Here is a 23,046-nt window from a genome sequence, read left to right on the forward strand (position 1 = left end):
TCCGAAAATAAATTAATTCAACTGTACAAAATAATAGGATTCAGATACAAGTTATTAACAATGACAAGACTACATCAACCAGTCACAGCACACAAAACAAATTTCTACAAACCCTGTGGGAGGGGAGGCTACCTGTTTATGTATTCAGGGTCTCTGAGGATAAATTAGTGCTCTTTAGTTTATTTGTATGATGTTTATGATGGACTAACATTTTGCATGGGAAGTGTGTCCTACCAACCGCAAATAAATTGACTAAGAGTTATCGTCATCGTTCCCTGACCTTTTTCTTTAATAGCTTGACAGCTATGCCAAAGGTCATGCACTCATCAGTTTTGTTTTTTGTTGTTGTTTTTTTTTTTTTGCTCCAACTACAAACCTTTTAGATTTTAATATTTGTGATAATTGTTTTCCTCTTTTAATGTAACTTACCACATGGTCATCCTATACATGGTCATTTGTGGATTGCATGGGAGGGGGCAGAATGAATACAATCATGGTTTTAGATGTTGAAAAAAATAAAGCATTTTCAAATGAGTATCCACAATGGTATAAAAGGAGATTGATCGGTCTAAAATATCTGCTTTCACAACAGTGTCACAGCTTCTCATACTTGAAGATTTTGAAGTAATAATGGCTCTGATGTCCAAAGCACTTTTGACCTAACAACGAACTCTACTACACACATGGGCTGACATAGCAAGATGCAGGATCTTCTCTTTTAAACAAACTTTGCTAAAGAGGACTGAATTCACTTTTGAATTTTGTGTGCTATATTTTAAAAAAATCACAATATCACAGTTGTCAGATAGCAGCGGTTTTCTTTTATTCTCCATTTTAGTCTCAAGACTCATAATGATACAAAATTGTGGAGAAATGTTAAGAGAAATGCTGCATCTTTTTTTTTCTTTTTTAAAAACCATTTTCACATCGTATACAGCTAAGGGATAAGGAAACTAGCCTAGGTATAAAATATCAGATTTGGGTGAAATCTAAGGACTCAGAATAAAAAGCAAAAATTATAAAAGATCTGAACTGAAAGAGGGAAAAAAAACCCCTTTTTTAATATGTAACCAGTCCACGATTTGTTGGAAATTCAGCAGGTGGTGGTGGTTTACAATTAAGAGGCCATTGAGGAATTGGGGCCTACTCAAGCTGTTAAGAAGCCCCCAGAATGATATCTAAAGTATTTAAGAGCCACTCCAGGAAATGGAGAGGCCCTATCAGCTTGCAGGCTACATAATGAACACTCTTACTCTCTCTCTTTTTTAGAACTATTGCATTGGCATTGGCAGTGTATAATCTTGATGAACTGATCTTTCCATTGAGTTCCCTTGGCATCTTCCCCATACCTGCAAATAAGCAACTTGGTTCACTGAGATAGTCCAGCTTGGTATTTTCATTTATTATTTTTTATAAAAAGGTCCAAGTGTCTTAATTAAATTAGTTAAGTGTACAAACACCATAGGGTTTTATATACTGAATAAATAGTGGTAATTCAACATGATGGCAATTCTATGCCATCCATTTATTTCAAGCTTTGTGTCATTACAGTTCAGGAGAATGGTCCAAGTACTCCCAAGTCAGAAACTTCTTATTGTTGTTTTTCTTCTAATGGATAGTTCTGGTATCAGAGTTTCTATAAGCCTCTTCATCTTCAGATCCAGAGGATGTTACATTGCTGGAAGGTGTATGAAGGTTATTAGAAGCCCCACTGGCCTGACAGACATACCACTCATTGAGGTTGGTGACCTGAGGGGAAAGATTGGCAGAGCGGCCCCTGGCTGAGTCCTGGGCAGGGGAAAGGGGAGCACCTAGAGGGGTTCCTGCAGACTGATAACCGTGAGATCCAGGGGTAGGAGAAAGTGGTGGAGACTTGCAGTGTATCTTCATGTGTTTTCTTAAAGAGCTGGGATGCGTGTAAGATTTATCACAGCCTCTGACTTTGCAGTAATATGGCTTATCACTCGTGTGGACATGGGAGTGTTTCTTTCTGTCACTGCTATTGGCAAACTTCCTGTCGCAGCCATCAAATTCGCATTTAAAAGGCTTCTCTCCTACAATTGAAAACATTAATAATTATCTTCTGGGGGAGAAATCCCAAAACTTGGTCATTTAAATTACAGGTCAGAGCTATGGTTAGTTTAAAAACAAACAACAACAGCACTAAGTGGAACATTTCACAGCTCTTATAAAACACGGTCCCCATGGGAAAATTCACTGCAAATCGTTTCTGTGCTTGTCATGAGGAGACTCGTGATATGGTTGGGAAATAAGGCTATACCTGCCGGAGAGTTCAAACTGCACTGGTGTAAAATGAATAATATTTTGTAAACTGTGAAATGTTAACTATGATTTTCAAAAAGACTCAGACAGAACCATGAAGTGTCTACTTTTTTCTTGCACAAAATTCTCTTGCAAATGAAAAATTCAAACGATGCATATAACAAACAAAACTACCCCCATCAATACATTTATCATCTAGGGGTGGCTTTGTCTATAGACTGGCACATCTTGTCCTAATCCTTTCACAATGGTTTATAGTATGTGGAGAATCTTTCTTGTTCGGAAATACAAATAACACCTGTTTAAGCACATAACCATGACGTCGGATTTTTGCAGACCATATTTTAAATGTAGACCAATATCTATCAACCTTTATTCACAACCTGCACGTTAGTGAGAATAATATACTGTAATAGCAATAGACAGTAATAATGACAACAGTGGACTGCTATTACGGTATCTCTTTACCTGAGGCTAATTTGTGTCTAAAAATCTATAGCAAATCTATTTTAATAGCTTTACGCATTGCTTAACAGTTAAAGTGGTTGTGAAAATCTGCCTCAGGCCTTTTTGTCTGGCATACCTTTAAGTTCCACCGGGTCCTGTAATACAATACTTTGGTTCATGTGTATTTTGTTACATATAGCTGTGCTCCAGATAAACTCTTTCCCATAGTTCTTGAATCAGGGTTGTGTAAATGCCTATTATTGAGATAACAGGGAAAAATGTGCCATATCATTTTATTACAAATGGAATATAATTTAGAAGAGTAACTTTTTTTCTCTGTCATACTACACGTGAATCTCTAAATATCTCTAAAATGCATAACACCATTACTGCAAACAATTATTTAAAATGCTGAAATTTTATGCCATATTATGTATGATGCATACTTTCATATATATTTTGTTCCACATTTTCAAAAATAACAATGTACTCTAGCCCCGCAATGGAAGCACTTCGAGTTTTATTGGAGAAAACCTTGTTAGTCAGTACTTTTTGTATAATTATATAACCTTACAATAAAATATGAATTGAAAACAAGCACACTTTTGATAGTCTTTTTGTTTTGTTTTGTTTTTTTGCTAATGCTATGCAAACATTTCTTTCTATATTCTAATTCCAAATCAAGTTATTCAGTTTGAAATCGTTCCGATACATTTGCGCTTAGTCACAATTATCATCAAATGTCTAGCTCCACACAAAACAAACACTACTATCTCTCTCCTACCCCAGAAATTATGTTGATAAAGAAAACCACGCTGGTACTTTTTAAACGCAGTCTTCGTCTACACATAAGCGCTCACGCACTCACACTTCCCACTGAAAAGGATCTCACAACATAGATGAAGTCACTTTATCTGTTCATTTTAACTGAAAAATAGCGAATCTATTGGAAAATTTCGCTACATCCGTATTGTTTTACAAAACTGTTAGGGTTACATAGCCGACTGTAATGTGCATTCCGGAAATTCTTAAGAAAAGCTATTTGACAGATAAACCGATTTGTACTATTTGCATCAGACACAGAAATAGTTATTGAAAATTGGTTCCATCGGTGTTTCAGAAAAAGAAAATGGTTCTTTCAAGGACACCTAGATTGCAGTGATCAAATATATTTGGTACTCTGACGGAGACTTTACGTCAGAGTTTAACCATTTGCAGATTGTTCCAGTTTAACACTGCTAGCTGAAAAGGATTTGAAGATACACAAGTGCATCTTTGTAAAGTTCTTTCTGTGCAAAAAACACAGTTGTGAAAACATTTGTTTATTTATTGCCAAAGAGCGATAATGCTAAACACTTTCCCGTTGAGGGGCCACCGTTTTTTTAATCCATATGTTCCATTAACATGATGAAGCAAACATCTTCGGGGATCAATAAAATATTTTGTTTGAGATAATGGATTAGTTACGCTTTACAGTGTTAAGCTATTAGACCGAAATAGTTTGGGATCATATTGTCCAGTGCAGCTTAAGAAGGGGGTGGGGGGAAGGGGGAGAGAGAACCAAATTATAGACATATTTCTCCTGTCTGGGGGCCTATAAGAAAAGCACAAAATCCACTAATAATGAAACATAAAAGTACTGTGGTTATTTTAAACAATGACACTAAGAATGAATAATTTGTAAATCCTTAGAGCACTTTAACTGTACATTGTTGAAATAGAGCTAAGAGGTAAAACACAAGGCTACGGTAATTATCTGATCTTTTCATTTGACTTTCAGATGTGGGTCTTTAAAACAGGTAAATATATCTTCTGTGCAAACATGTGTATGCGCGTTATGAGATGGTCCTGCCAAAGAGCAGCCTGGCCCGAGCGCCCTAAAAACCACTCCTTCCTCCTTCCCTGGGCCGGGCGTCAGCATGCTGGAGGGAAGATTTTCTGTCCAGAAGGGGCAGTTTGTCTGTTGCATCCTCCTTCTTCCGTTCCCGAAGGCTGCTGGTCTGCAATGGCCTCCCCGGTGGCTTCTGTGTATGTGTGTCAGTGTGTCTCTGATATCAGTATGTGTGTCAGTCTCTCTCTCTCTCTTTCTGTGCCACTCTTCGGTGTGTGCTAGTATCTGAGCTGCTCGCACGCGCTCTCTGTCTCCAAATCTCTGTGTGTGGGGCTCGGTATCTGTTTGTATCTCTGTGTGTGTTTTTAGTGTATATTTATTTATATCGATCTCTCCGTGTGTCTATCTCCCCGTGTACGTGTATGTGTACATTTATTTATATCGATCTCTGTGTGTCTTTGTATCTGTATATATTTATGTACAGTTGCGTGCCACTCGGTATCTACAGAGACCAGTCTCTCGGTGTATCTTTGTATTTACTTCTGTACGCGTGTGTGAGAGCTGCTACACCGCACCGTGTGCATCTCTGTGGACTGGAGTGCACAGAGATCAGTGATCGTGCGTATTTCCCACTCTGCGGCTCCCTCCCTAAGTTTCTACAGCTGCATTTGGATGTCTCTCTGCTCTGCATTGGGGGTCACTATCCAGAGAAGCTGCAAGAGCCGAGGCCCTGCCGCCTCTTTCTTCAGCCGTGGCCCGCTCACTCATCCGCTGAGGACCGTCGGACCAGAAAGAGAAGGCGCCTCGATCCTTGGGCTCAACAGCCAGGGAGAGCTGACACCGAAAATCGCCCCTTGCTTTGTAAACAGGACGCCAGAGTGGGAATTAAACCCAGCGGAACCCAGCATTTAACCGGTCCTGGTAGCAGCGAGGCGGTTCAAGTCCCCAAACTCGATGTTTCTAGCGGCGTTGTATTTTGTGCAGTGTCGACCGTTACTCTCGGGGCTCCCACCCGGGGAAAGTTGAGAGCAGCGGTAGGAAAGGGAATGCGCTTCCCGAGTCGTAAATCTGAGCGCCCTTTTAATTGCAAAAGGGGAAACGTGCTCTGTGGGCCGCCCTTTGTTGTTGTTTAGGGTTTCTTTTTACAAAGATAAATGAAAAAGCCTGCTCCGCTCTCTCTCCCTGCCTCCCCAACCGCACTCCAACCTTCTGCTCACTGCACTGGAAATATGAGAAGGCTCCCGAGCCGCAAATCATATTTTTAGGATTTGGCACCATTCCCTTTTAACGTGCAGGAGCCATCCCCACCGCCTTGCATTGTGACAGGGACAAGGAGCTAGTGGGGTGCTGTAAGTGTCGGGTTTAAGTTTTGTTTTCCAAATCATCGCGACAGATGGATACTGATACATTACAAAAACATGGTATGGTAACAAGGATTCTCGGAAATGCCTCCAGCATTTCACTCTGGCCGCAATGCCATTAACAAAAAGCTGTCAGCCTGCCTGCAGGAGCAATCCTTCCTGGCTCGGAACTGAACTGCCAGGGCAGCGAGGGCTGCCTGTTCCCATCTCTCTGCGCATACATCTGGGCTCTTGCCTGACATATTCTGTAGATAAAATCTATAATCCTTTCAGCCATGGGCCATTTGGCTTTACATTGAAACAACACGTTGCACGTTGTCCGTTTTTCTCTTTGCAGCAGCACACAATAAATCAAGAAAGCAATTATGTAAACTCCATTTCCTTAACTATCCTCCAAGGAATAATATTTGTCTACAACTATCAATCCCAACTTCGTTCATTTTCCTCGGAGGTTTTTTTTTTTTGACCTAAACTAAAATGTCTATATGTAAACCAACACAAGTCCCATAAAGAAAACCCTAGTGAGGGACCCACTCTGACTGGGGATTACCCTACAAGTGAAGGGTGTCCGATTCCCCACGTTTAGTTTAGGCGTCTTCTTAAAATCACAACTTGCGCTGTGAAGAGATGAAGGCTGCTTTGAAGTTTCCTCCTCAAAACTACAATAAGAAACTTCCTTACACACACACACACAAACAAACTACACCAAATGTTACTCATCTTGGAACCTTTAAACGACCAGCATTTAACCAGTGAAACTCCCTATAGTCAAGTCTTTTTCACTGCCCCTAGCAAACACGTTTGCTCAATTTAAAGAGGAACTGCACCCCCCTGAACCCTCACCCCCTACTTCAAATGAAACTTTGCCTGGGACAACCCTCCCGTGTGTCCTTCGGTTGAAACCCTGCCTGGGACAAGCCCCCCTCCTCCCTCCAGAAGCGCAGAAGCGGAAACACCACCCGGTATTTTCGGGTGGGGTGGGGTTTGGTCTGCAGTGGGAGATCCCCTGTCCCCCTATTCCACGAGGGAAAGCGGGGCCTGGCGAGACTGGCCTTGGTCTTCACCTCCTCCTTCCGGGCCTGCTGTTTCCCAGGCCCTGCCTAATTTCCTAGCTGTAGGTGTTTATCGGCTTGAATGTTTTGCTGCAGGTCTAGGGTCTGGCTGTGCGGTTGTGCGTGTGCGCGAGAGAGACAGCGGGTGTGGGTGTGGGTGTCTGTGTGTGAACGTGCCCTGGGTGCTCCTGAATTACTTATTCATGAAAAAAAAAGTCACATGTTTGAATGGCCGCGTGACGAGAGGAGGAAAAGAAAACAACCCCACCGAGGGAGCGAGGGAAATACCCACCTGTATGAGTGCGCTTGTGAATCTTGAGGTTCTCGGAGCGGGCGAAGACCTTGCCGCAGCCCGGGAAGGGGCAGGGGAAGGGCTTCTCCCCGGTGTGCACGCGGATGTGGTTGATCAGTTTGTACTTGGCCTTGAAAGGTTTCCCTTCCCGGGGACACTCCTCCCAGTAGCACACGTGGCTGCTCTGCTCCGGCCCGCCGACGTGCTCCACGGTGACATGGTTCACCAGCTCGTGCATGGTGCTGAAAGTTTTCGAGCAGGGCTTCGCGGCGGCGCTGGCCGGCGGCGGCGGCGGCGGCGGCTCCTGCTCCAGCCACTTGCAGATGAGCTCCTGCTTGATGGGCTGCCGCATGTACCGGAGGAAGGCCGCCGCCGCCGCCCCCGGGTGGTGGGGGGGGGCCGGGTGGTGCCCGTGGCTGGCCGCCGCCAGGCTGACGTTCAAGCCCAGGGAGCCGTAGCCGTGCAGCGAGGAGGCGGCCCCGTAAGGCTCGGCCCGGCCGTAGAGCTCTGCGGCCGCCAGCCCCAGGCGCATCTGGCCGTTCAGCGGGTGGTGCCCGCCGGGGGCCGGCTGCTCGTGCAGCGCCGGGAAGACCGGGTGGGCCGCGGCCCCGTCCGACGGGCCGTAGGTGCCGGCGGCGGAGATGAAGACGCCGTGGTGGGGGTGCGGGTGGGGGGAGCTGGCCGCGGGGTGCGGCTCCCCCAGCGCCCCGTGCATGGCCGCGCCGGGCAGCTCCCTCCGCAGGATGAAGTCCCTGGCGCTGCTGGTGCCGGCGCTGCTGGCGGCGTAGCCCGGGTGGGGAGCCGGGGCCGCCGCGCCGGCCGGGTAGCTGCTGACCGCGGCGGCGGCGGCGCCGCTCTGGGCCGCCGGCGAGGCAAAGGCGGCCGCTGTCTGCGCCTCGGGATGCGCCGCGAGAGGCTGCGCGGGGCTGAGTTTGAGGACGCTCGCTTGGGCCATGTGCTCGGGTCCGAATGGCGTGAGGGCCACGCCGGGGTCACTCCCCATCTCCCCAGGGTGGAGGTGAGCGGCGGGGTGGGAGTGGACGTGGTGGCTCCCCAGCCCCGGGAAGCCTGTCATAGTCTGATGAGGATGGGGCTGAGCCGCTGCCAAATCCGCTAATCTCAGTGTCGGGTTCCTCTTGCTCAAAGGGGGCTCCATAACTACACAAGCCGGCCCATCTACACTCACTGTTGTTATTTTTTTCCCTCTGCCCGCCTTCAAAAACATGTATATATTAAGCGGCTCTTTAACTTCTTTTGTCTCCGCTCCTAACTCCGCTTATTCCTTTCCCCACTCTGTCCTCCAGCGATTGGCAGAGCGCTCACCACATTTGAGCGGCACGGTGGGAACTAGAGTTTGGAAATGGCACCGGTGGGATTGGAGCGAGCCGAGTGATTGGCAGAGGCCAGGGCAGCGCGATTGGCTCCCTTTCAGGCTGGCTGCTCAGCGGGAACCCGCCCTGACGCGCTCTCCCCCTCCGCTTTCTTTCCCAAAGTTGGGCTGGCCGAAAGTTCGCGCTGAACCTGTGAGTGCCAGCCGGCGTGCCAAAGCCAAGCGTCTCATGCCGGCTACTCGCCTTGTAGAAATAAGGCCCTGGGATCAAACACGCTCTCACACACACTTACTCAATCACGGGGCACTGGGCTTCCCAGCCCTTCTGGGAAAGAGATTTTACAATTTACACCCCCCTCCCCCCCCCCCACACACACACATCCTTACGGCTCATTCGGCTCCCTCAGCAATGTGCTTCTGTGTTTATTTACAGGCTGCAGGCATTTTTACTCGTGGGTTCTTCTGTTCAGCACAACTCTGCCAATTGGAACAGTGATTCAGGCAACTGTTTAAAGACGCCAAGCCATTCGTTGAATAGGAGATTGTTAAATTCCGGGGAAATAATGTCTTGATGCAGCACTGGAAGACAAAACCTACACTCTAAGTACCGATTACAGAATAAAGCACAGTATTTAAGACATTAACTGCAGAAGCAGCACATATTAAAACTGTAATTTCTTTCATTAAACAATCAAATAAAAGGCATGTTGCACATGGTAGAAGCGAGTTTTGGAAAGGTCTGCTCAACGTGTATTCTCGAGCTTTATACAGAGATAAAGAACGCTTACTATTCACAATCAGGCAACATAACCGCGCGGTAGACCTCTCAGATAACGTGGCTGGAAGGATACAAGCGGATTCGAGACTCTTGTCACTCACACATGGCACTACAAAGAACCTACAATCCGCATATTGTATAGAAAACTCTAGATCGGTCCCTTCGTTTCTCACCATTTCAGTCAAACTCCCAAACACATGAAGAGTCGTTGAAAAAATAGCCGATGAAGTCACCAGATAATAAAATAATGATAGGTCTTCGTTTTTCCTTTAGGGCGTTAAAAGTTTGATAGAATGGATAAATTACATGATCTTAAAATTTAAAAGCCTCAGACCTTCTGAACTTTGTGCTGTATACAATCTGTGAAACCTTCTAAAGGGCAGCTATTAACTGGTTGTTCTTATCGATTTTTATAAACAGGTGCACAACAGTCGAAGAAAATATTGAAAGTTTCCTTTAGGTCGAAGCGTTGTGGTTGTGTTAATCAGATGGCTCTTTTACCTAATTTGGCCGAGATGGCAAACATTTTAATACTGGTCCTCGAAAGTGAAGCGAAGTTGAGACATATTCGCTTCTAGGGTATCTGCTAACTTTTTCTTAATAAATTATAAAGTGAAAAGACTATCCTTTGAACACGAAAGGCTGATGTCCCTATTTTGGTGTGCTACAAGGAAAGCGATGCTGAATTCTTCTGCAAACCAAATAAAATTAAGAAGTTACTGTCTTCTAAAGCAGCGAGATATAAAATAGCAAGAACTAGTATGACTGTTATAGTTGATGCTAAGCTTGGCGTACATTTTGCACTCAGTATAATTTGCTTTCTTTAGTGACCTGTCCCTGCGGAAGCTAAGTGCAATGAAGCGGTCATTAGATACAGAAATCAAATAAACGAAAACATTGTAGGTAACCTTCAGTTTTCTGTACATGTACAAGTAAAAAACTCTCCTTTTTAACTTTATGAGAGAAAACTTTGAACTGGGGATCAAATGAGAACTGTCATCTTAGTTCAGAGTATCCCTATCTAACCAGTGCTACTGACAAAAGGGTTCTCGATTAGGTAATAATTCGGGTTATTTTGCTTGTTTATTTTTCGCACATGTTTAAGGAAAGCCTATGGTGATTCTGCGATTCCTGCTTGAGGGTGGGTAAGGGGAGCGCAGTTTGGACCATAATCACTTCAGAAACACCAGGGTTCACTTTACATTTCACTACATCACACTGCGGCTTGCGCAGCGCACTCTACTGTAGCTTTGTTTCACTCAGGAATACCTGCAAAAAGCGTTTGTAACCTGCTCCAAAACCGAGCTTCAGCCCTTGCCTGAAGATCATTTGGGATTTTAGTCAGGTTAGAAGAAAAGACCAAAAATAAACAACCCCTCGCTTTTAAAATGGGCTGCTTGGTGTTTTTATTATGCAATAAAACCTTTCCTCTTCAAAATAGCTTTTTACCAAAATTCTAAGCACTTTGTGTTATTGAATTACTGAGATTTAATGGTTTAATGGGTGAATGCATGGAGGAGAAGCTGTAAACGTGAATAATAGTATCGCAACTATGCGGTATCTTGTACACGCCTCCTTGTACAACTCTTGTTAAACACAGCATGATATGTATCTGTCATCGATTTAATATGTCTTAATTCAAATATATCTCCCTGATCAATTTCATTTTATGGGGACTGTAAAATAAAGAAAATATTTTACGGTTAAACAATAGTCAGAAAAACGCCGATAGACAAGAAAGACGTTTAAATGATCACATGAAAATTCGTCCATCTCTGAGTAAATATAAACCATGGAAGATGTAGGCGACTGCTCAGGTACTTTGATTTTGGACGCAGGAACTAAAAAAATAAAAATAATAAATTACCATCCAGGACTACTAATATGATTTCATACTAGGCCTAAATTGTCCTAAAGATACATATTGTGCTATATTTATGTATATGTGTGTGAGTACACAGAAAATCACGAAGACACAGCATGTTTGTGGGTATACACATATCCATACACACGCACAGCTCCATCTCCAGAGAGTTTTAGAAACCCAAAAGGCCCTTTAATTTCTGGTGAACAGGTGAATCACTAGTCCAATATAAATATTACAAATAAACGCTCAGATGGCAATTTATAAAAGTCATAATGAACTCTATTAAGCCTTGAAGCATTTTTTAAAGATTCCACTTCAAAATATATCACTATATTTGCATTATGTAAATATATGCTAATGAGCACGAGCGCCATTTATAAACGATCGCCTTTAATACACATCTTATTGATATTTAGGGAAAAGAGAACAATATTTTATAACATATATAAATGTTCTGTGGAACAATTAACATTAAAGCTTTTCTCAACAAGTCCTTAAAACTTATTAGTAGACCAAAATTAAAGTAGATTTTACCCCTTCCCCCGCCCCCCCAATTAGATTACTTCTTAGCAAAACAGTCAACAAGACACCCCAAAACTTTCCTCGGCGCCAGACTTGGTTAAACCTCTGCAAGTTTTATACGCATGCAGTGGTGTGTCTGTCAGCGCGGCCCCACGTTCTTATAAGGTGCTCCCCCGCTCCATTACCTCGCGCCTTGTAAGGCTGTATTCACAGGGACGCCAGCATAACGCTTGATTGCACGACCTTAATTATTGAACAGATACAAGTTTCTTTCCGATGGATGTAGGTAATTTATAAACGATAAAGGAAGTGAACAGGACGGCTTCCTGGCAGCTTTGCTTTGTTTGTAGTTTTGTTCTTGATCTAAGGGAAAAGACGTTCAGAATGGAAAATCCATGTTTATTGCAACGCAAATCACCCGATCGCCAGTCAGGCGTGCTTTATGCCAGGTTTATTTTCCGACAGGCAAGATATTGAAAATGCGACAAAATGTATCTGCGAGGGAAGACTAAGATTGGAAATGGTTTCAAGTATTAATTCTATGGTAGATTCTTCACACTAATAATGGTGGAGACCTCAGAGTTCAAGGCTGATGCACCAATGGTTTCAAAACTCTTATCAGAAAACATGTGTGTGCAGAAAGAGTCACAATCCCATTATGGGTGAAGTATATGGGTAATAATTATTTGATACCAACAGAACAAGTGGAAAGAACCCTGACAAGCACATATGTGACAATAAACGGAAAGTATTTGTTGACATGAAGATTATCCATGCGCTCACACATGCCCTGTTTCACACCCCATCACTTCCCCGAAATTCAGATAGCTGACTAAAAGAAGCCAAGGTATGATTTGTTTGTACATTATACCTACGATTACACATTTATGCATGACAGGCCCTTCTGCTTCTTTCAGAACCGGGTTCCGTTTACACACGCCTTTTTATTATTAAATGTTGTATTGGTTGGTATTGCAAGTTAGTGAAAATGCGATCAAACCGATTGCTGTCTGTTGCTACAGAATGGATGTATTTGTGGAATGCACAGTACAGTCAGTCATTGAAAGGACTCTGTTAGCAATGATTTCTAGAAGTACGACTTCTTTGGTTACCACAAAAGAGTAAGGAACATAGAGATTTTACTTTTGGTCACACTGCAGTGCGAGAGTTTAAGATTAAACGTCATATGTTCTTGCAATAAATACATGGTAGTGAAATGACCTAAAGGTAAAAAAGCAGCAGACTTTGGGATTCTAGATTTTTCCCCCTGCTGCAGTGCTCAACTGGATACAGTTTACACATGCTGTGTCTCTTTTAAACTTCAGCTGTTAACAATAAACGCCAACTTTCCATAGCCTCTTTTTCATATATCCAAATGAAGGTAGAAGTCATCATTATGGTACAATACAAATTGAGTGTATTTAATTGAATAGTATCCACTTAGTCCTAAATGCTTTTGTGATAAAGGATTGATGATATTGTTTGAAAAATCAAGAGAATTTATAATATAAACATATTGTGAATGAACTACAATGATATCTTTAAAGGATACTTTTATATGGCAACAAAACTTGAGCAATAATTTTCAATACACTACCAGTTAGTAAAAGCATGTAATAGTTCTAATAGTCTGATTTATTCCCTAAGACTTTTTTTTTTAAATAGTAAATAGTGTTTTACATGGCCCGGTGTCTATTAAATTTAGTTCAAAATTTGGCGTATTTTTCTCTATATCTGAACGTCAACGTTTGAAGAAGCTGTTGAGATAAATCAAATGGTGACATTTTGACGGCTTTACTTGTATAAGCAATATGGTTACCATATGGCATTGTTATTTATGAATGACAGCATAAATTGTATTGCAAAGTCTATCGCAATAATAGTGCAGTTTATTGGAAAGCTGCTCTGCTGTCACTAGCATTTATAAGGCAACCTCCATGTGAAAAAGGTATGTCAGTCAAATTACACATTCATGTTTAACGTTTTGCTTTTAGTGTTTTTGGTGTTTTTATTTTTACTGTTACAAAAATACTCCTAGTCTGGTAGGGAATTCAGAGTGTCTCCTGTGACAAAATAAATCTTCAATTTGATGCAGTAGCACAATAACAACTGTAAAAATATTGTCCAAGTATTCGCTGTTACTTGGCCGATTCTTCATTCCTAAAAAAAAAAAAACTCCACTGTACTCTGCATCACTAAATCACCGGCAAATTCATTTTTATATAGGAACTTTTTATAAGTACAACTGAGAGAACAATAAATTTTAATGGTATGAAAGAAAGGTGCGCCTTTGTAGGTTCCCTATACGTTGTAGTGGGTTTTAAGAAATGGCATTTAAAAGTTACAACTTTGGCTGAGATTTTCATTATTTCCCTTTTCTTTTACATTACACTTCTATTAAACTCTGACAAAGAACTTTTGTTCCAAAGTGTGTTTTACAGAGGGAGGCTACAACACAACACATGTGGTCTTCACGGGTCATAGGTCGAACGGCCTAGAAGTGGCTAAGATCGGCAAAATCAAAGGTAACCTGCAACTTAATATCCTGTTGATGATCTTGTTGAATTTATGAGTGTCTGTGATACAGACAACGGTGCAAGTGATTCTGTTAAATTGCTCTGTTCTTTTCAGGTTAAACAGAGCATCATTCCCCTCTCTACACTTCTTGTCTTCCCTCCATTGGGAAACAAAGCTTGGATTTTATACAGAATTTTGCTCATTTTATCTCTACTTTAAATTACTAATTCCATTTTTCTTAACCCTAATATATATGCATTTAAATAGACGGTACAGGCACGCCTTTAAATTGATCTTCACACAACCACACATTCTATGCACATGTCCAGATCAACTTTTATAATACAACTAGTCCACACTTCCCAACGTAAACAGCAATCTAGTGGAGGAAAAATCTAGCGGAGTTTAAGTTCTAATACTCAACTGTCCTCTTGAACGTTGGTACCTAGGAAGAGGAAGATTATAAAAGACGAAGACAATACACGAAGTTAGGAAAAATCCCTTGCTCTCACATCCTATCTGCATAAGCAATCGGTAATAGTAAGAGCAATGCAGTTTTAAAGAGAAATACGTAAAACTTACAAAGAGGGAAATGTGAGGCGGCTGTTTGTTCTGCGGGTCTGACACCACTGCTCTGCGGGCACCTCCGCAAACCTGTTGAAAAACTTATTTAACTGAAACAGTTTAGAAGGGAGTTTGGCTGGCCGCTGTCTTCCCCCTAAAGAATGAGCTTAAGTCTGCATTTCTGGCAATGGCCCTGAAAGCGATTGCAGGGGTTTTTCCCTCTCTCTCTCTCTCTCTTTTTCCCTTTTCACCCTATGACACGGGGGAAAGCGGTTTTGCGGTTCGAGGAGAAATAAAGCACTTCTCAGAGGGGACGGCGACATGACTTTGAACTTGGATCAGCTCCTCTGTTTCCTGCAGAGACTGTAGAACTGGAGCCCTGAAAGAATAGCAAAGAGAGTCCAGCCTGCGGGGTCTCCGGCTGGAATTAACGAATTCTCCCCAAACTGTCCCAATGCAGCCGTCTGAAGCCGCAGAGCCAGCATACAGCAGCAGGGTGATCTGGGAATGGGAAAGAAAGAAAGAAAGAAAGAAAGAAAGAAAGAAAGAAAGAAAGAAAGAAAGAAAGAAAGAAAGAAAGAAAGAAAGAAAGAAAGAAAGGTAGGCATTTGGATGCGTTAACATTATTTTTCTATGCAACATGTTTAATACAATATTTTTTCTTAGACATTTTTGGAGGCTCTTCCTTTCTGAGATGCAGAATCTTCCTTTAAACTCTTCTGCTGAAAAGTGATCTAAATAAGTAAGCATATGTGGCTATTAGTGTTTGTGATTATTTGGTTTTCTGGAGGCAGACACTGTAGATGACTACACCTCCAAGTTGCGCTCTATCTCCTAGCTCTGATTCAGGGGGTAACCCTTAAATTCTCGTTTCTGAAATGTTGTAGAGAAACGACAATATAATCTGTTCGCTGTCTGGCCATATAGGCTGTAGGCTCAATACAAGCACTGCAAATGCACGAAATCTGCAGTCTGGAAAGAGAACTTCGGGGAGCAGCACTCCCACGTAGGACTACATGACCAAGGGACGGCTTGGAAGAAGGGCTGGGGGCTTTAGCTAACAGAGGGATATGTCTAGATTCATTTGGAGTTTGTGGGTTTTAACGATCATTTTAGATTAGAAGGAATTCCTGTTATTCATAAAGGAAACCCTCGCGTTTTACGAAGAGTAATAAACCCAGCGATATTTTTATGTTTCAGTTTGTTCCAAGACAGGCTTTTAATTGTTTTTAACCATTTAGTGGAGGGGGAGGATCCTAATCTAAGCAAATCAGGGGAGAAAAGCTATTTGCAACGCTCTGATTTCACATACCTTTAGACACTGTAATATCATCTATCTACTCTAATGTCTATCTATCTATCAACAGAGCATTATAAAATCCTCCTCCCCCCCCCGCAAAGTCCACTTGTGTTTGATGCAGTTCACAATAACGTGAGGAGTGACAGGAATGTCGTTGGTAAGAGTATTTATTCCTCCTCTTTAAAAAAAAACCCACTACATTTTGGGTTGATTCTCTCTGGTGATTACAGAGATGATTAGAGTGTAAACGTCAGGTTGAGTGCCGAAAGGTCAGTATTACAAATATATATTTTTTAAAAAGCGCCTGGTTTATTGGATACTGGCCCCAACATGATTATTTTCCAGCCACTGCAAAACAAACCCAACCAGGGGCCAGACATGGAGGGGGAGGGGAAGCGGACTTGTTTGGTGTGTCTAGTAATTTTTATTATTATTATTTATTGTCATTATTATTCCTGCCCTCTAATCATAGGGTTTTCAAACAACAACAGCAAGTTTTGTTGTTGCGGTTATTGTTAGAAATTAGAAAGGAACCATCAAACCCTATAGCCCCTGCTCTTCAATGCACATGCCTAGGCAGTCTGATCCCTCTGCTCTAGACAAGTGGATTAAAACACCAAAGACCTGTTTGGTGTTTTTCTCTTCCCCCCGCCCCAGCCGTGCCGATATCAATAGTGTATTTGATTTTTCTCTATCCCTTTCGATGATTTGGAGGATTTGCTTTTGCAGCAGAGGAGAGAAAAGGGGGAGGGGAGTGGCAGTATTAGCAGGTCGCTCCCCCGTGTTCATGTTTTCAGCGCCTTGTTTTGCTCGTTTGTTTCCCCCGAGAAGGAAGCCTGGAAGGGGCAGAGGCAGGCTGGCTCTGGCGGCTCCCCTGCCTCTTCCCCCGATCTCTTCCCCCCAGCAAAAAGAAACAGCGAAAAAAGGGTTTCAGTACAACCCCCGTTTCCAGCCTCGCTGGCACTCGGTGGCTGGAGCTGCGGCAGCCCCGCTCTGCCTCTCCCTGTGGCCGAGCTCGGGGGTGGGGTTGTGCTGGGGGTGGGGAGGGATAGAGCCCGGCGCTGCTGCTGCTGCTGCCGCCGCCGCCGCCGCCGCCGCCCAGCCTCGGTGCGGGAGGGGGAGGCGGGAAGGACCCGGGGAAGCGCGAGCCGCTATTAGCCGCTCTTAGGGGGACGCCAGGATTGATGAGGCCAGTTTGACCAATGGGCGGGCGCCTGGCGAATGACCGGGCTGCTGTTAAAGGGGGCGTTTGAAGAGGAGCTGCCAGTCCAGTCAGAGAGTAAGAGAGGGAGAGGCTGGGGGGGGGGGGGGGGAATAAAAGCAGCAGCAGCAGCAGCGCCCACCGAAATAAACAGAGGCGGAGAGACACGGGAGGAAAATAAAACCCCGCACTGAGGGAGCAGCCAGGCGCAGGAGGAGAAGGGGTCACTGCCCCCCAGGCAGCTCCAGAGAGGCTTGATCATCTGCAGGGGCTGCGTGTCCTGCTGCTAAGCCCCCACCCCCGCTCGGCTCGGAGACCCGGAGAGGGAGATCACTTTTTTTTTTATTGTTGTTGTTATTGTTTTTAATCCGCCTCTCCCCCCCCCGCCGCTTTCCTCCTCCTCCCCTCCCCCCATGTCCCCCCCCCCACCAGCTCAGACCCAACTTAAAGAAAGAGAGGAGGCTACAGAGCGAGGACAGAGGCGCGTCCGATTCCTTCATCTGGGGGAATTCGTTCCTGCGAGTTTACTACGTGAGCCACCTCTAATGCCAAGCCGAGAAGAGGAATAAAAAAAGAGGGGGAAGGGGGAGGGGACACCCCAGCCGCAGCCGCAGGAGGAGCGGGGGGAAGCCAGCGAGGTGTGGGGGAGCCGGGAGGCATAAAAGGGGGCAGCTCTTCTGGGGGTGCGGGGCTCAGGGCGGAGGTTGGCGGCAGTGACATTTCCTTGGCAGGGGGCGTGTGTGTGTGTGTGTGTGTGTGTGTGTGTGTGTGTGTGTGTGTGTGTGTTGCAGGGAAAGGCAACGCGATTGCCCCCCCTCCCTCCTTCCCTCCCCCCCGCTCCCCCTCCTCTGCCCTGCCCGCCCGCCCCCGCCTCAGCTCCTTTAATACACTTTGGGTCTCCGCCTGGCTGTGGACTCGTCTCTCTGTGGCTGGCTCGCTCGCTCGGCGGCTGCTGCTGCGGCTCGGTGCAGCGGGGGGAAGCCTGGTCCCTGGATCCTCCTGCTGCTGCCGGGTGGTGCCCGGGAAGGAAGAGGCGCAGCCGCGGGGGAGGAAGCGGAGAGGAGCGGCAGGACCATGCTGCTGGACGCCGGACCCCAGTTCCCTGCCATTGGAGTGGGCACTTTCGCTCGGCACCATCACTCGGCCGCCGCCGAGATGCAGGACCGGGAGCTGAGCCTGGCGGCGCAGAACACCTTTGTGGACTCGGCAGCCCACATGGGGGCTTTTAAACTCAACCCCGGGGCCCACGATCTGTCCCCCGGCCAGAGCTCGGCTTTCACCTCGCAGGCTCCCGGCTACCCGGCGGCAGCGTTGGGTCCCCATGCCGCCCATGTCAGCTCCTATTCCGGGGCGCCTTTCAACTCCACCCGGGACTTCTTGTTTCGCAGCCGGGGCTTTGGGGACTCGTCTCCGGCCGGCGGCCAGCACGGGATCTTTGGCCCTGCGGCCGGGACCCTCCATCACCCGCACACGGACGCTCAGAGCCACATCCTCTTCCCTGCCATTCACGACCAGCACGGCCCCCACGCCTCCCAAAATGTCCTGAACGGGCAGATGCGCCTGAGTTTGCCTGGGGAGGTCTTCGCCCGATCGGATCAATACCGCCAAGTCTCTAGCCCCAGGACTGATCCCTATTCGGCGGCTCAGCTGCACAACCAGTATGGCCCCATGAATATGAATATGGGCATGAACATGGCAGCTCACCACCATCACCACCCAGGTGCCTTTTTTCGATACATGAGACAACAGTGCATCAAGCAAGAGCTGATCTGCAAGTGGATCGACCCCGAGCAGCTGAACAACCCCAAAAAGAGTTGCAATAAAACTTTTAGCACCATGCACGAGCTGGTCACCCATGTCTCGGTGGAGCATGTTGGGGGACCCGAGCAGAGCAACCATATCTGTTATTGGGAGGAGTGTCCCCGGGAAGGCAAACCTTTCAAAGCCAAATACAAACTGGTCAATCATATCCGAGTGCACACGGGAGAGAAGCCGTTCCCCTGTCCTTTTCCTGGCTGTGGGAAAGTTTTCGCCAGATCAGAAAACCTAAAAATCCACAAAAGGACACACACAGGTAATTATGTTTGGTTTCGAAGATTTAAAAACGGCTTATTTGTTTAAAAAATGCACTTAAAGATGCTCCCGTGTGTAAAGACTTCCATTTTCAGCATGCTTCAGCGTTTCACGGGGTGTTTTCTCCGGCTCTTTCAGTTTGAAAGGATTTTTTTTTAACTAATTGCTTTATTTCTGTGGTCATTTATTAATGTGGAAACATGTCAAAACTTGACTGCACTCTTTCCCTTTCAAAGTAAAATACAGGCGAGATATATTAATTAATACAATTAAAATATGGATTGACATAATTATCTATATGTAAGTAATGTATATATTTATATGTGACTTGTGTGTGTGTGTGTGTGTGTGTGTGTGTGTGTGCATAGGTATTTAAAATATAAAAATATCTCGTAGTAAGTGGCGAAATGTCCTTTCTGGGAATGCTTTTCATTAAATTTTAAATGGTGTGAGTGAGAGCAATAAAATTTTCTAATTTTGAAAGTGTTTTTAAAGTCTCACGTGAGGTGGTTTAAGCTGGTGTTGCAACAGTTTATTAAATTATGTAATAGGTAGCAGAGGATTTGAGGTTCAGAAACTTACACAAAAATCAGGTCAGATATGAGAGAAGGACACAACACTTCCTGGTGGTAAATTGCGTGAGCTGAACAGCCACAAAACAAACGCATCATCCTGCTTCATAGATTATTCATTTACTATTACTCCCAGTTTAGAATTGGGCCAGAGTATTTCAGAAAAGACAGCCAAATATTTTAGCAACTTCGACTATAAATATTTACTTGAGTACGGGGAAGATCTATAGGCCAATTGTTTTCTTAAGTGTTAAGCATGATGCTAGGTGCGAGACCAGCTTTAACAAGGTTTAAAATTTGAGAAATTTATTTGCATGAAATGCCCGCACTTAAGTCATTGTGTCTGAGCGGATGTCTTTAAGAAACAATTTAGGTGCTAATGGCATTTAATATTAAATGGTTCCCCCTCCAAATGGATGGATGTTTGAGTTCTCACCTCCAAATTACTCTGAGCATTTGGAATTCTGGCAACAGGGTGAAGAAATTGTATGAAAATTAACTGGAGTATTTTACAGACATTTAGTTTCCCCCAGCGGATATGTGTTTACTTCTAAGATCCATACATGAAATAAAATGTGTCTAGCCTTAACTCTTTTGTTAATGGTTTATAGTTTAACAGGATATTGGATTTTATATAAAGGTGCAAACTTCTAGATTTTTTTTTTTTTAAATATGCTTTCGAGCCGATTGTGGGATAGCACCAGTTGAAACCAAACCAAATCCGTAAATTCATTGGAGCCATATCGTTTCACCAGTTTTGACGGAGAACTCCCTACTGGTTTCACTGGGGAGTCCTGCTTAAAAAGCCATGGCGAGATGTGGCTCCAATATTTTTGTATTTTATGATAAAATATCTTATCAGTAACGAAGTGATTAGTTCATAGCTGCACATCAAAGCGTCATCAGAAAACAATCCACACAGTGACATCAATCTTTTGTTAACCATTTTAGTGAATTTGACATTGGTACAAAGCATTAGAAATTTTAAAGAGGGGGGGAAAAATTCTTCCATTGTACCCCAATTTTAAGGCAGGCATTTGTGGGTTATTGTGGAATAAGTCGGGGAGAAGTCCAAGTTGATGGTTTACTATAACCGATTCCTCATTGTTTATCTTCCAGGAGAAAAGCCTTTCCAGTGTGAATTTGAAGGCTGTGACAGACGTTTTGCAAACAGCAGCGATAGGAAGAAGCACATGCATGTCCACACTTCAGATAAGCCCTATCTGTGCAAAATGTGCGACAAATCCTACACCCACCCCAGCTCTCTGCGGAAGCACATGAAGGTATAACACATTGCCGCGTTTCCAGCTGACATCCTCTGAGGGGTCGGTCTGGGAGAAGGGTTTAGCTCGCGTTTTCTTTATTGGGAAGGGAAATAAAAACAGGCGCCGCCTCACCACCAGGTTGTAAAGCCAGGGAGCCTTTGCTTGGCACAGGAGGCCGCGCCGGGGTGCCTGGCAGTGCGCTGGCCCTGCGAGGGTGGTGCGAGCTCTGGCTGGCAGTGCCTTGCGCACAGGGACACTTACTCCACCCTGTCTTGTTGCATTTGCTTTCCAGGTCCATGAATCTTCCCCTCAAGGCTCCGAATCGTCCCCGGCTGCCAGCTCGGGCTATGAGTCCTCCACCCCCCCGGGCCTGGTGTCCCCCAGCGCCGAGACTCAGAGCACCACCAACCTGTCCCCGGCGGCGGCGGCCGCGGTGTCTGCGGTGCACAGAGGCAGCGGCGGCGGGGGAGGCAGCGGCAGCGGAGCCGGCGGGGGTGGAGGAGCCAGCGGGAGCCACAGCGGCCTCTCCTCCAACTTCAACGAATGGTACGTGTAGGGCCCTGCCGGACTGCTGGGCGAGGCCCCCGCGCCTGCCCTCCCCGCCGCGGAGGAGGGAGAAGCAGACACACTCCGGGAAGGTGCTGGATCCTGCGTGGTTTGGGTTTAATTCTTAGCCAGCGAAAGGATTAACAACTCAAAGGGCTCTAGAGCCCAGGAGAGCAAATCCCCGCCAGAGCCTCCAAAACAAAAAAATCCCCCACAGCTAAACTCTTCTTGTCCCGTCCCGTCCCCCGTCCCCGCCCCTTCCCTCTGCCCCAGCACCGTCCAGCTGTGTCTATAGAGGACTCCACCTTCCTCCTTCAAGGTGGTAAACGAAGTTTTATTCGATTCTTAGTGTATAGAAGTTCGTCCCATTTGTAAACTACGGATTGATTCTCTCCCATCCCCATCCCCAAAAAGTGATGGACTTTTTTCGTTTCTTTTCTCTTTTTAGTTCATCCATTTAAAAAAAAAAAAAAGTAACGTGGAAGAAAATGGGTTCTTTTGTAATTGTGATAATGGATATTGTGTTCTTTTTAAAGAGGCAATTTGATTGTAAACTTAATTCAACTATAGACTGGGGGGAAAACTGTGCCAAAGTCTCCATTCTGTTATATACACACACACACACACACACACACACACACACACACACACACACACACACACCAACAACGCTTGTGAATGTATTTTTCTGTTAGCTGGGTTTACATGTGATGTTTTAGTGCTTTTGCAAGTTCAATTTGATAGTTCCTGTTTGGAAGATTGTGAGGAAAAATAAACGTCGTGCTGTTAGCTTATCCCTAATAACACCCTTCCTTCTGTAAATACCTGTTACCATATTTATCCATTTGTAATTAAATTATGGTATTAACTTGCTACAGAGGAAACAGTATTTATAAAGAATGTTTCTTAACTATAAATATGTACAATTGTGAGCATAAACTGTTTCAGATTTTTTATTTGAAGGTTTAAGTGGTTTCATCATTTCTTGTGATATGTTTTGAGAGTAATGCATACAGAAATATAATAAAATGTGTTGAAACTGCATGTACTGGTTCTTTTTACGTCCAAAGGCTTTCTTTAACTGTGTAGGTTTCACCTAAAGAATGAAAATCAATGTGGCTAGAATGTGCAAAACATTTTTTTAAAAACTAGCAAAATCACCTCAGGGTAAATTTTTTGAAATAATAAAATTTCTTCAGTTATGATAGTTAATTATCCTCCAAAAGATCCCTTTAAAAAACAAAC

General features: G+C 44.5%; 2 protein-coding genes across 2 annotated transcripts; one reads left to right on the top strand and one right to left on the bottom strand.

Annotated features, from left to right (window-relative positions):
* Positions 1 to 330: 330 nt before the first annotated feature.
* Positions 331 to 8,562, bottom strand: ZIC5 (Zic family member 5). Its single transcript, XM_038369206.2, has 2 exons — positions 7,267 to 8,562; positions 331 to 2,054 (listed from the first exon to the last, which is right to left on the bottom strand). Exons 1-2 carry the CDS (start codon positions 8,489 to 8,491, stop codon positions 1,609 to 1,611), a joined length of 1,671 nt encoding a protein of 556 aa, XP_038225134.1. The 5' UTR covers positions 8,492 to 8,562; the 3' UTR covers positions 331 to 1,608.
* Positions 8,563 to 17,457: 8,895 nt separating this feature from the next.
* On the top strand, positions 17,458 to 22,845 carry ZIC2 (Zic family member 2). The gene is made up of 3 exons (XM_038414524.2): positions 17,458 to 19,419; positions 21,110 to 21,273; positions 21,548 to 22,845. Exons 1-3 carry the CDS (start codon positions 18,420 to 18,422, stop codon positions 21,809 to 21,811), a joined length of 1,428 nt encoding a protein of 475 aa, XP_038270452.1. The 5' UTR covers positions 17,458 to 18,419; the 3' UTR covers positions 21,812 to 22,845.
* The last annotated feature ends 201 nt before the right edge of the window (positions 22,846 to 23,046 follow it).

This window comes from Dermochelys coriacea, chromosome 1 (assembly GCF_009764565.3).
Source record: "Dermochelys coriacea isolate rDerCor1 chromosome 1, rDerCor1.pri.v4, whole genome shotgun sequence".
NCBI lineage: Eukaryota > Metazoa > Chordata > Testudines > Dermochelyidae > Dermochelys > Dermochelys coriacea.

What these genes read in the sequence shown, in the direction of transcription:
- ZIC5 (XM_038369206.2), bottom strand. Translation starts at nt 8,491, where the DNA reads ATGTTTTTGAAGGCGGGCAGAGGGAAAAAAATAACAACAGTGAGTGTA. An exon ending in TCACAAGCGCACTCATACAG is followed by an intron (nt 2,055 to 7,266) that starts GTGGGTATTTCC and finishes TTTCAATTGTAG; the next exon opens with GAGAGAAGCCTTTTAAATGC.
- ZIC2 (XM_038414524.2), top strand. Translation starts at nt 18,420, where the DNA reads ATGCTGCTGGACGCCGGACCCCAGTTCCCTGCCATTGGAGTGGGCACT. An exon ending in CCACAAAAGGACACACACAG is followed by an intron (nt 19,420 to 21,109) that starts GTAATTATGTTT and finishes TTTATCTTCCAG; the next exon opens with GAGAAAAGCCTTTCCAGTGT. An exon ending in CTCTGCGGAAGCACATGAAG is followed by an intron (nt 21,274 to 21,547) that starts GTATAACACATT and finishes TTTGCTTTCCAG; the next exon opens with GTCCATGAATCTTCCCCTCA.